A 13,576-nucleotide genomic window follows, 5' to 3' on the forward strand; every position below is an offset into this window, starting at 1 on the left:
CCCACACAGTTCGGCACCTGGAGCTACTGCACTTGCGTGCCGACTGTAGCGCGCATGTGCAGAGGTCCCGGCACTGTTTTCAGCGCAGGGACATGGCTCCGCCCCCCCCCCCCCCCCCCCCCCCCACAGCTCGTGCTGGCTGCGCCGAGGGCCAGAGGACCTGTAAGTAGGTGGAGAATACCGAGGATTTTTTTAGGCGCGAAAAACGGGCGCCCAGCTCGGAGGGGCGCCCGTTTTATTTCTTGTGGAAACTTGGGCCCTTAAAGTGGCACCAATGAGCCTTTAAATTCTATTCAGACAGAAGACATTGTTTTTTGGGGTCTTTGGTACTGGCTTGCTGGAGTAGTTACTTCTAATAAAAAAAGTAATTTCACGTGAGGGCTAACTGTACAATTCAATGTAAGCATTTTTATCATTTGCCTTTGGGTAAACAGCTTTGTTGTTATTGGCAATATATTGCTTTTTTTGTGGCGTAATAACAGTGTGGGCATAGGGATCGTTTCATACAGACTTCTAGTTAACAATAAGCTATCGGAGTTATGGTGTTGCAATCTTCATAAAGACCTGTGTATCCACAGATGCGAAGCTGGTTGCGAAGTTATAAATTAAAGAAAGAGTTGCATTTATATGGTGCCTTTCATAAGAACATAACATAAGAAATAGGAGCAAGAGTAGACCATTTGGCCCCTTGAGCCTGCTTCGCCATTTAATAAGATCATGGCTGATCTGATCATGGACTCAGCTCCACTTCCCTGCCTGCTCCTCATAACCCTTTATTCCCTTATCGCTCAAAAATCTGTCTATCTCCGCCTTAAATATATTCAATGACCCAGCCTCCACAGCTCTCTGAGGCAGAGAATTCCCCTGGTTTACAACCCTCTAAGAGAAGAAATTCCTCCTCATCTCAGTTTTAAATGGGCGACCCCTTATTCTGAGACTATGCCCCCTAGTTTTAGTTTCCCCGATGAGTGTAAATATCCGCTCTGCATCCACCTTGTCGAGCTCCCTCATTATCTTGTATGTTTCGATAAGATCACCTCTCATTCTTCTGAACTCCAATGATTATAGGCACAACCTATTCAACCTATCCTCATAAGTCAACCCCCTCATCTCTGGAATCAACCTAGTAAACCTTCTCTGAACAGCCTCCAATGCACGTGTTTTACAGCCAATTAGGATGTCACAACGTGTTTTACAACCAATTAAGCACTTTATTGATGTGTAGTCACTGTTGTAATGTAAGCTCTACCTCCCTGTTGTAATGTAAGCTCTCAAGCCCGTGTGGTGGCTGGTGTGCAACGGCCACCATATGTTTTTAAAAAAAAAAAAATCCATGCACTGACATCTTCCACCCTTCAGGATGTAGTTCAGGACCTGGAATATTAGATCCTTCGTTGAAACACTTGTGAACTCATCCTTTTTTGGCGTGGAAGCAAGTCATCCTCGTTTCGAGGGACTGCCTATGATGATGATGATGTAAGAAATGTGGCAGCCAATTTGCACACCATAAAGTCACACAAACAACAATGTGACATCGACCAGTTAATTGTTGGGTGAGGGATAAATATTGGCCAGGACTGCGGGAAGAACTCCCCTGCTAAAATAGTGCTGAGGGATCTTTTACGCCTCCCTGAGAAGGTTTAACGTCTCATCCAACAGACAAAACCTTCCTTTGTACTGTACTGGAGTGTCAGCCTAGATTTTAAATGTTGATGCCATTTGAATTAAAGATGACCGAATGTACCTAGTATGTTCATTCATGGAATTTTGGAGATTGCTGAGGAAGATAGAGGACAAGAGAAAAAAAATCACAATTTCAATTTTGAGTTTCTGGTAATACCACAATAATTGAGTGAACATAACTGATTCAAGTCTAATTGATATTTAGTATAAATCTGCAACAGCGGGTGGTAGAAATGGTATTTTTGCTCCAATTTGTTACTTGGCCTGCTTGGTCCACACATGGAGCCAGATGGCCTTGGGTAATTCTCTTTTTTTCACCTCTTCTCTCTCTCCTTCACACCCCCCCCACCCCCCCCTCAATCCTCGGGTAGAAGGCACTTAGTTGGTATCTTCCCACAGCTATGTGACAAAAATCAAGAAATCAGTGGAATGGGGAGTCAAACATACATGAAGTGTAATGAATTCATGCAACATTCAGACTAGAACGAACAGGTAGACTGGTTGCATAGATGCATGGACTGCAGAAGTTGTTATAATAGAATCATAGAGGCTTATGGCACAGAAAGTGGCCATTCGGCCCATCGTTTCTGTGCCGGCCGAAAAAGAACTATCCAGCCTAATCCCACTTTCCAGCTCTTGGTTGTAGCCCTGTAAGTTACGGCACTTCAGGTATTTTTTAAATGTGATGAGGGTTTCTGCCTCTGCCACCCTTTCAGGCAGTGAGTTCCAGACCCCCATCATCCTCTGGGTGAAAAAAATTCTCCTCATTCAAGGAATAATGATACTGCTATGTAGATAAAGTGAGACTGCGTATTGCAAATGTGTTCTTGTTCTTTGAAGCTGGTACAACGTGTACATACAAATGAATAACCCATCATGCAAACCAGTTATGTGGTCTGGAACAATTTATTTTCAGTCACCTTTTATATGTGGTTCTGACCCCAAGAAACTATATCTGTGCACATTTACATTGTTGAAATCGGCTCCTATGTCATGATGGCAGAATGATGGGCTCACACTTTTATGAGCTACTTTTAGCAATATAAAAGCAAAACGTAACTTCCCCCTTGATCTGAACTAATAGCACTAAATATAACTATGCAGGGGATTCTGTTGGTCACATAAGCTTCCTCTACCTTGCTATAACATATGTTGTGTCTTGCTAATATCTCTGTGCTGTAAAAGGAGACATTAGCAAAAAGATTGAGTTGATTTAGATGGGGAAGTTAAATGTTGATGAAAAAGAGGAAGCTGCATGATGTTAGAGAATAGATGGGCCAAGGCAGGAAGTTTTGTATGGGGAGATTGAAGTACATTCAAAGTACAAGACTGTAGCTACAAGATATATTCTAATATTCTTGCATGTTTGTTCAACTTCAGAATATGAATAAATGCAGAAAACAGGTTTAAATTTCTGATTGACTGGTAAAGTTAACTTGAATCACATTAGCCCTAAAACAACTACCACCCTGGATTGTTGGATTAATACTTGAATAAAACATTTAGGTTGCTTCTTGTAGCATGGGGTTTACTGGATTCTGTGCACACTTAAAATAAGCAATGTACTGTTGTCTCAACAGCTAGTCTTTATGCACTTGTCCTTCTATTAAGATTCTGTCTTAACTTGGTTTGTTACTCAGCATTGAGGTTGGGAATAGACATTGTCAATGTTCCCAATTAGTTCAGTTTCATTTTCACAGCTCCAGATGTACATAATTGTGTTTGATACAATGAAAGCTTAAAAATGCAAACACAAGTAATGTTTAAGTTAAGTTTTGATACAAGGGCTTTGCTGCTAATCTAGTTGAGGCATATAAAACAACTTGAAATCAGTTAACCTGCGAAGCTCCTGAACCAGCGAGGTAATCAAAGGAAAAAAAGACGAAGTGCTTAAATGGTTTTGGGATATATCAACTCGACAGAGCTCCGTGCAACCAGCTAAAATACAAACTCATCAAATCGGAGACTGACTTAAACAAAATTTGAGAACTGCCAAAGAAAACTGGCTCAGTGGAATCAGGGTTGATCAGTTAAGTGAAGTCAAAGTAACTACTGGAGGGAACCATTGGAATCATGTCCCAGCATAAATCAACCTCTTCAGAAAGGATGTTGGGTGAGGGGAGTTTCCAGGGAAAGTAAAAATATGGCCTATGAAAATGCAAATATCCAAACCAGATATTTCAACATAGTAGCTGCTGGTGGTAAAGAGGCTTTATTCTATCAGTGTCGGCTGTATTTGACTTGGGAGCAAACAGTGCGATAACCCACTGTCTCCAACCTATTAAAATTCTTGTACATGAGGGTGACCTTTTATGAATTCAGAATAATAATCCCTGTAAGTACTTAAGCCTGCTATTTTTTCTTCACTTCCTGGTTAATTGTACTGGATTTCCTGATCGGAACATTGCAAAGTTTGTTTTTGCCTGCCCCCTGCTGCCAGCATGCCTTGGTAGATGTTTTGAATTGACATATAAGGGGAGATTTTATGAGCCCATACCGATGGAGGAAGTACTGCTCCTTTCATCAGTAACCCACCTGTGATTTTTCGATGCATGGTGGTCGGTGAGAACTGGGAGGGGGGGAGGGGGGGTGGTGAAGAAATTTACCGATTGAGTTTGTATGCTGCTGTCTTTCAATTTTCTATAATGTGATTTAAAGGCTGAATACCATATACATTTCAAATATACTTAAAATGAATGTTAAAAATCAAGCAGAACACCCCTTTACTTTCTTTTGCAGTCAACTTTGAAGCTTTAATCATTGCCATGTCAGTGGTCGGAGGAGTTCTAATCTTGTCGCTGTGTATCTGCTGCTGTTGCTGCTGCAGGAACCGAAAGAATAAGCAGTAAGTGTTTGGCCTTCTATCATAAAACCAAGAGTGTTAGTCTGTGCTTCCGTTGTAGCTTCTTGGCCTCTCGCTGCATCTAGTGTGCCATTGGAGATTACAGTATTCAGTTCACTTTCCATAATGTTTCACTTCGAGAGAATGGAAAGTGAGGGAGAATACTTTTTGTTTAGGGTAGTCACCCTTTTATAAAAGAAAATTATACCCAGCAGATATTTTCTTTTTAAACTTTAAATTTTAGTGTTCAGCTCAAGGTAAGAAAGACTGAACAGGCTGGAAATCTTTTCGAAAGAAAAGAGAAGACTGAGGTGACCTGACAGGTCTTGATGAGATAGAGAAGGTGTTTCCACTTGTGTGTGGGGCGGGTGGGGTGGGGTGGAGGGATAAGAAGGCGTCCAAAACTAGGGGCCATAAATATAAGAGAATCACCAATCAATCCAATAAGGAATTCAGGAGAAACTTCTTTATTTGGAGAGTGATGAGAATGTGGAACTCGCTACCGTAGGGAGCAGTTGAGGCGAATAGCATTGATGCATTTAAGGGGCAGCTAGATAAACACATGAGGGAGTAAGGAGTAGAAGGACATGTTGATGGAGTGAGATGAAGTAAGGTAGGAGGAAGCTCGTTTGGAGCACCAGTATAGACTTGTTGGGCCAAATGGCCTGTTTCTGTGCTGTATGTAAGGCCTTAGGGTTTTCCTCCTCCTTGGGCTGCTCTAATTACAAAAAAATACCCTATGCATTCTGGAGTAGCCCCACTGCAAAACTTGGGTGTAGGGTGACTTTACTTCAGCCTGCTCTGAAGTCACTGAGCCCTGCTACAGCCGTGGAAATTTGAATTCTTAGCCTGTGGCATGGTTTACCGGAGAACAGGCCCCAAGGCAGGTTTGAAGCTGCACTTCGCCTATATTTCTCTTCCCCCATACACACTGATACAAAATGGACAATGTAGCACAGGCATCCATGTTTTGGGCTCCCAGGTAAAATTATCTGACTGCTGATGCAGCAGAGAACTCTAGCATTTTTTGGGGAGGAGGGGTTGGGATAAGAAGAGGGGGGTAGCGGGAGGAAAACCATTTATGAAATCATTCCAAGAAAATCGCGATGGAATTTTAAAACTAGCAGGAGCTGTCTATCTGGGAGGACGACTCTAATGTGAGCATGTAAAACTGGTAAACACATTTTATTTTCGGGAGGAAAAGGGATGAGAGACTATTGTGTTCAATGTAGTATGTGCGAGGTACCTGCTATAGCATGACCGATTCTTTAAAATGAATAAGGCTACCAATTGTAGAGCAGTACCACTTTACACGAGCTGCCATTCTATTGGCCAGTTGGAGCACCAAGGTTAGAGTGTCTATGGAGGAGCATATTGCCCATGCTGACCCAATCAGCTGGCATTATGAGAGCAGTGCCCTAAACTGTGTCGTCGTAATGATGTTGGACTTGATTGGATCCAGTATATCTTGTCTCTCTGGTGGAGAAGGAATGGTTCCTTCTGTGAACTGGAACAAAAGTAATCTTGGGCCATATTAGAAGGTGCCAAAAAGGTATAGTGAGAAGTGATGGGTCCAATGAAATAGGTTACCGAAAAATACTTGCATTTTGAACTTGTTCTTTTCAACAGGGGAATAAGTAATGAGCTTTTAGAACTTTTATTGCAGCATATCTATTTTTAAAAGTCTATTTGATTTGTTTAGACATGATGTCACAGATCAGAAAATTGAAAGGGAAAAAGAACAGAGGAAAATGCGGCAAGAAGAAAGGTAGGGAAAAGAAAAACGCCATCAAAAGGAAAACTGGCTTGTAATTGTTTATTGAGTTGCATCGCCAGAGTTTTTCCAGTCTTGAAAGTCTCTCCCTGTGATCCAGATGATCCCATGAACGTCATTCATTGTGTCCTGAATGAGCAAGCCATTAATTGTCAGCAATTTTGAGAAGACATCATAGTTACTTGCCCATTCCCCGTTGTCCTGGGTTTATGGTTTGTCTTCTGACCTGCTTAGCCAAAAGAGCAGCTTTAAAGATTTTTAGTTGAGGTTCACTGTCTACACTACAGATTCCCCTCCCCAGTTATGATCTCTGAGGGGGTGATTAGCTGCTACCTTTGTCATCAATGCATTGCTAGTGCTTATCCGTTTCAAAATCTCTTGTAGTATCTGCTCTATTACCCAAGATTGCTGGAATGGGCAAAACTAGCCTGGGTCATAGGCTGCAGACGATTGTCCCTCACTGCTTTGCCAATGGGCTCATGTTTCGGACTCCTGCTAGAACGGCGCACATAGAGAGACCCGCCTAATTTGTAGAACAAAAATTGCACCAGATACTTACCTTGCGATTCTCTGATAGCTGTAGACCCATTTCCAGCTTGGCGCTGCGCAGCAGGAGCTGCTGGGGATGGAGCTACAGCCCTGCGCCAAAAACAGTGCCGGCAGCTGCGCGCGTGCACAGTAGCTCCTGGCCCTCCCAGTGCGTCCTGTCTCCGGGGCGACGACCCCTATCCCTGGCTGAACGGATGTCGTCGCTATCCCCGGCCGAGTGGCCTGACACCGCTTACCTCATCGTTGGGGCCCGCCCGGCATCTCGCTGGGGGCAGGCCCCGCCCCAAGAGTCATCGGCTGCATGCGGTCCCCGCCTGAAGTCCGCAGCGGGCCCCGGCTTCCTCGGCGTGTCTTCTCCTCTCTTTTTACCCCCCCCCCACCCTTCGCTTCGGCCCTGCCCCCCCCTTTCTCTCTCCCTCTCCCCCTCCACCTCCCCCGTGCTGCAGTAGGGAGTAGAAATACGCTTTTTAAAATTTTTGTTTGATTTTATTGGTTAATTTATTGATTTATTTATCATTTATTATTGATGATGGCTATTTATTTGTAAAAGTGAAGTGTTTAATGTTTGTAAATACCCCCTTCTCCCTCTCTTCCCCCCCCCCCCCCCCCCCATCTCTCGTTCCCTATGCCTGATTTCTAAGTGTAGGTAAGGTTTTTCTGAGTGTACAAAAATCTATACTTACTCCATTCTAAGTTAGTTTGGAGTAAGTTTTTGCTGCCTAAACTTGCAAAACAGGTGTAAGTGGCTGGACACGCCCCCTTTTGAATAAAAAATCTGTTCTAAAATGGAACTATTCTAACTCACTAGAACTGGAGCAAACTAAATGCCGAGAACTGCAATTTCTAAAATGCTCCATTCCATACTAGTTGCTCCAAAAAAAATAGGAGCAACTCAGGCCGAAACTTGCGCCCTATAAAACTGTACCTACCCTGCATTTTTTGAGGATAAACATAAGAACCTAAGAAATATATGCAGGAGTAGGCCATAGGGCTCCCTCGAGCCAGCTCCGCCATTCAATAAGATCATGGCTGATCTGAACATGGACTCAGTTCCTATTCCCTGCCCGCTCCCCATAACCCCTTATCCCCTTATCGTTTAAGAAACTGTCCATTTCTGTCTTAAATTTATTAATGTCCCAGCTTCCACAGCTCTGAGGCAGCGAATTCCACAGATTTACAACCCTCAGAGAAGAAATTTCTCCTCATCTCAGTTCTAAATGGGCGGCCCCTTATTTAAGATCATGCCCTCTAGTTCTAGTCTCCCCCACCAGTGGAAGCATCCTCTCTGCATCCACAATGTCAAACCCCCTCATAATCTTATACGTTTCTATAAGATCCCCTCTCATTCTTCTGAATTCCAATAAGTAGAGGCCCAACCTACTCAACCTTTCCTCATAAGTCAAGCCCCCTCATCCCTGGGATCAACCTAGTGAACCTTCTCTGAACTGACTCCACAGCAAGTATATCCTTTTATAAATATGGAAACCAAAACTGCACGCAGTATTCCAGTGTGACCTCACCAATATCCTGTACAGCTGTAACAAGACTTCCCCGCTTTTATACTCCATCCCCTTTGCAATAAAGGCCAAGATTCCATTGGTCTTCCTGATCACTTGCTGTACCTGCATACTATCCGTTTGTGTTTCATGCACAAGTACCCCCAGGTCCTGCTGTACTGCAGCACTTTGCAATCTTTCTCCATTTAAATAATAACTTGCTCTTTGAATTTTTTCTGCCAAAGTGCATGACCTCACACTTTCCAACATTATACTCCATCTGCCAAATTCCTACCCACTCAGCCTGTCTATGTCCTCCTCACATATTGCCCTTTCTCCCAAACGAGCAGGGTGGATAAGGGGGAACCAATGGATGTGGTGTATTTGCATTTCCAGAAGGCATTCGATAAGGTGCCATGTAAGAGGTTACTGCACAAGATAACATTTCAAGGGGTTGGGGGTAATATATTAGCATGGATAGAGAATTGGCTGACTAACAGAAAACAGAGAGTTGGGATAAATGGGTCATTTTCCGGTTGGCAAACAGTGACTAGTGGGGTGCCGCAGGGATTGGTGCTGTTTCCTCAACTATTTACAATCTATATTAATTACTTGGATGAAGGGATCGAGTGTAATGTAGCCAAGTTTGCTGATATAAAGATGGGTGGGAAAGCAAGTTGTGAGGAGGAGACACAATCTGCAAAGGGATATAGACAGGATAAGTGTGTGGGCAAAAATTTGCCAGATGGAGTATAATGTGGGAAAATGTGAGGCTATCCACTTCGGCCGAAAAAATAGGAAAGCAAATTATAATTTAAATGGAGAAAAATTACAAAGAGCTGCAGTACAGAGGGACCTGGTGGGGGTCCTTGTGCATGAAACACAAAACGTTAGTATGCAGTTACAGCAAGTAATCAGGAAGGCAAATGGAATGTTGGTCTTTATTGCAAGGGGGATAGAGTATAAAAGCAGAGAAGTCTTGCTACAACTGTACAGGGGATTGGTAAGGCCACCTTGAGTACTGCATACAGTTTTGGTCTCCCTATTTAAGGAAGGATATACTTGCATTGGAGGCTGTTCAGAGACGGTTCACTAGATTGATTCCGGAGATGAGGGGGTTGACTTAAGATAGGTTGGGCCTATACACATCGGAGTTCAGAAGAATGAGAGGTGATCTTATTGAAAGATACAAGATATTGGGCCCAAGTTTCCACATGATTTGCGCCTGATTTTTTAGGAGCAACTGGTGGAGAACGGACTATCTTAGAAATCGCAATTCTCCACTTTTTTTTTCTGCAGTTCTAGTGAGGTAGAACAGTTCTACTTTAGAACAGAATATTTTCTTCAAGAGGGGGCGTGTCCGGCCACTGACGCCTGATTTCAAAGTTTTCACAGTGAAAACGTACTCCAAACTAAAGTAGAATGGAGCAAGTGAAGATTTTTGTAGAACTGAAAAAACCTGTTCTACACATTAAAAAATCAGGCGCAGGTTACAAATTAGGCGTCCAGAACGAGGTGGGGGGGGTGGGAAGGGAACTCATTAAATTCTGCAATAAATCCTTATTTATACTTCTACAAATATTATACAAATAAATCCAAACTGAATAAAAATTTATAAGCAAAGAAAAGATTAAATAAACCATCTTCCTACCTGTGTGAAAGTGCTTCAACCATCGTTCGAAGGAAACCGCCGTTTGTTGCCGCACAGGGGAGGGAGGGGAAGGTGACAGCGGCTTGTTGCCGCACAGGGGAGGGAGGGGAAGGTGACAGCGGCTTGTTGCCGCACAGGGGAGGGAGGGGAAGGTGACAGCGGCTTGTTGCCGTGGAGGGAGGGGAAGGAAAGGAGACAGCGGCTTGTTGCCACGCAGGGGAGGGAGGGGAAGGTAACAGCGGCTTGTTGCCGTGGAGGGAGGGGAAGGAGACAGCGGCTTGTTGCCGCGGAGGGGAGGGGAGGGAGGGGAAGGAGACAGCGGCTTATTGCCGCGGAGAGGGGGGAAGGAGACAGCGGCTTGTTGCCGCGGAGGGGAGGGAGGGGAAGGAGACAGTGAGAAGGGAAGCCTCAGTGCTGATGTGCTGATGGCAATGTGGTTTTATTAAAAAATGTTCAAAAATTAAACAGCTACAAAGAACTACAAAAATGGCCGAGTGCCAATGTTTTTTTTCACACTGAGCATGCGCGAACGCTCCAACGCGCACGTGCAGCGTTGCCGGCAGGAAAAAAACTAATTTAAATAGTACCCGCCCCCTCCCACTTACAAAATCGGCGCGAGTGTAGGCTCCGCCCCCTGGGCGCCACGCCAAACAGACAAGGAGCTGCAGAGCGCTCGAGAATAGCGCGTTTTTTTTTCTGGCGCCATTTTCGGCGCGAAAAACGGGCGCCCAGCTCGGAGGGGCGCCCGTTTTTTATCCTGTGGAAACTTGGGCCCAATGAGAGGGCTCGACAAAGTGGATGAGAGAGGATATTTCCACTCATAGGGGAAACTAAAATTAGGGGACATAGTCTCAGAATAAGGGGCCGCCCATTTAAAACTGAGATGAGGAGGAATTTCTTCTGAGGGTTGTAAATCTAGAATTCTCTACCCCCAGAGAGCTGCGGAGGCTGGGTCATTGAATATATATAAGGTGGAGATAGACAGATTTTTGAGCGATAAGGGAGTAAAGGGTTGGGTTGTGGGGAGCGGGCAGAGAAGTGGAGCTGAGTCTATGATCCGATCAGCCATGATCATATTGAATGGCAGAGCAGGCTCGAGGTGTCAAATGGCCTACTCCTGCTCTTATTTCTTATGTTCTTATATTGCTGGGGAATCTCGCATTGCTGCTGTACTGCACAGTTCAGACTTTGAGAAGTATCACGTGGCATTGTTCCAAAGGTCATTTTTTTTTGTCTTGCAGGAAAAGTGAAATGAAAGTCAGGCATGATGAGATCAGAAAGAAATATGGTGAGGAGCCTCCATTTTGAAATAGTATTTCATTGGTTTAATTTTTTGTTGAAGGAAACAGACTGCCTGTGCTTTATGCTACAGTCACTGAATGACTTGTGCCACTAACACTGTCATGCTAGTGATATTTGGTGAGGCAGATCTATAAAATTACATCGAATGTACAGCACAAACCGGCCGTTTGGCCCAACTGGTCTATGCTGGTGTTTATGCTCCAGATGAGCCTCCTCCCACCCTACTTAATCTAACCCTATCAGCATATCCTATTCCTTTCTCCCTTGTGTACTTATCTAGCTTCCTCATATCCAGTTCTAATGGTATAATGGATTCCAGTTCCACCGTGTTTTAAATCTCCTCTACATGTTGTACAGTTCATTCCACCGTACTAACTCCCAAAGCTTCTAAAATTTGGTTTGTGTCGGGAAAACTGCAGTGCGTGTGTGATGGTACAATTTGTCTCTCTTTACCTGCAAGATGGTGTGAATGAGAGGTTAACTTTAATATCTTGCACACATGGCAACTGGGCTTCAAGGGGCGAAGAAGCACATAGCCTAGATACCGACAGGGACCATGTAAAGGTGGATCCAAATGGCTGAGGCGAGAAGAAGATAAAGGTGGGAGCCCCTATGCCTACTGGAGAGAGAAGTAGATGGAGCCAAAGTCTTGCTGGATTGGTAGCCATGTAAAAGTAAAAGGCCTATCTTTATAGGACTGATTCCCTAATTGGGCATTTGTGGCAAGGAGCGCTACTCAGGAAATCATGGGCTTTTGATTTAATGCCCATTTCAATTAATGGACAGAAAATCTGGAACTGGTGGGTCTGACGAGCACTCCCTCTGAGCACCAAACGGGAGCCTGTTTGCAAATGCTTTTTTTTCTTGTAAGTAAAATCGTATTTCAGTTGACTTATTGAAAATGCAAGTAAGAATCATGTATCTTAACCTTGATTGTGCTTTTATTTCAGGTCTCTTCAAGGAACCAAATACTTACTCCAAATTTGAAAACAACTAATGCAATAAAATGTAGACAACTCAGCTTTTTTTCAAAACATTCCAAATTAATAGTGTTCCAATAGCTCAGCCTTTTATATACTCTACGTACTAACCTCTCCCTCCAAAAACCCCAGAGGAAGTGAAATCAAATAATCCAAGTTTACAATTTGATTTTATTCTCTGGGGAAGGGGAGCTATTTTTTTTAATTTGTCAAATTCTGGACCAGACACTGTTTAATCATATCTGCAAAAATTTCTAATCCTGCATCGCCTAGTTTCTAGTATTTGCACTGGCAAGACTCGTATCAGCAGTTGAAGCAAGTGTTGAAGATGGACCAAAACTACTCGGTTTCTGAATTTCCTAATTTAATTTTTCTTAACCAGAAAGAGTTCAAAATATAAAAGACTCAAATTCAAATCCTTCCGGCAGGATGCATGTCAAATTCCAGAACCAAGCTGTGCCATTGTGTCTTGCCCCTTTATTCCATCTCGCAATGCGGGTGGATTCGAGATATTTTCATTTTTTTTCTTGGATCTACCTGATTAACCGTTTCTGCAGCCTGGCAATGATCACCGGTCTGAAAGAAGCCCCTTTATACCGCCACTTGTAAACCAAAGAGTAAAAGAAGTTGTAAGTGCTACATTTCCAAATGGCTGTATGAATGAGAGGAAGGGGTCTGAGAATTGGGAACTAAACTAGTGCCTTTCTGTTTATAGAATTTCGTTTGTGCTCTTGAAGAGGCCGTGTTTGTATTTTCTATCTCATTGCACTCTGTAGAATGACCAATATATATTATTAGGACATAGTCCACTATCGCATTGCTTTATTGAGTGTGGGAAAGCTGCAAAGATAATTTTTTTAAACTGCTGATCTGTACTAAAAATAAAAATAATGAACAAAAACACTGGAAACTGGATTTTAAATAGAATGAAACCATCTGCGCCATGACATGCTGAGAGGAGATACCTGTATGCTTCAAGGGCAGGTATTGCACCAACATTTACCCAGGCTGAAATCGTGGTTATCAAAAGCATCATTCACAGGAAACAAAGTTCCACTCGTGTGACAGGAATGGGGGAGAGCTGGCCTTGACCAACCTGTTTCCATTCATGATGTCACTGGAGTGGAACGTCATGATGCCACAAGGAAGTGTCCTACACAAAATAGCCCAACTCAAAGCTTAGAGTTTTATAAAACACGAACTAGGAATAGCTGAGACGTCCAACAGTACATTATTGGGTAGTACGGTGGAGCATTCTATTTTACAAGACATCGGGTAGAGCCCTGCTGCAATGAGTCT

General features: G+C 43.4%; 1 protein-coding gene across 1 annotated transcript in view; it reads left to right on the forward strand.

Annotated features, from left to right (window-relative positions):
* Positions 1-13,178, forward strand: part of LOC139255009 (pituitary tumor-transforming gene 1 protein-interacting protein-like) — a 28,990-nt gene extending 15,812 nt beyond the window's left edge. The window contains exons 4-7 of the mRNA XM_070873857.1: positions 4,423-4,528; positions 6,228-6,293; positions 11,237-11,283; positions 12,248-13,178. Coding sequence (XP_070729958.1) covers positions 4,423-4,528; positions 6,228-6,293; positions 11,237-11,283; positions 12,248-12,294 — 266 coding nt within the window. The 3' untranslated portion in view covers positions 12,295-13,178. The remainder of the gene's footprint in view (positions 1-4,422; positions 4,529-6,227; positions 6,294-11,236; positions 11,284-12,247) is intronic.
* The last annotated feature ends 398 nt before the right edge of the window (positions 13,179-13,576 follow it).

Source organism: Pristiophorus japonicus, chromosome 3 (genome assembly GCF_044704955.1).
Source record: "Pristiophorus japonicus isolate sPriJap1 chromosome 3, sPriJap1.hap1, whole genome shotgun sequence".
NCBI classification, from domain to species: domain Eukaryota; kingdom Metazoa; phylum Chordata; class Chondrichthyes; family Pristiophoridae; genus Pristiophorus; species Pristiophorus japonicus.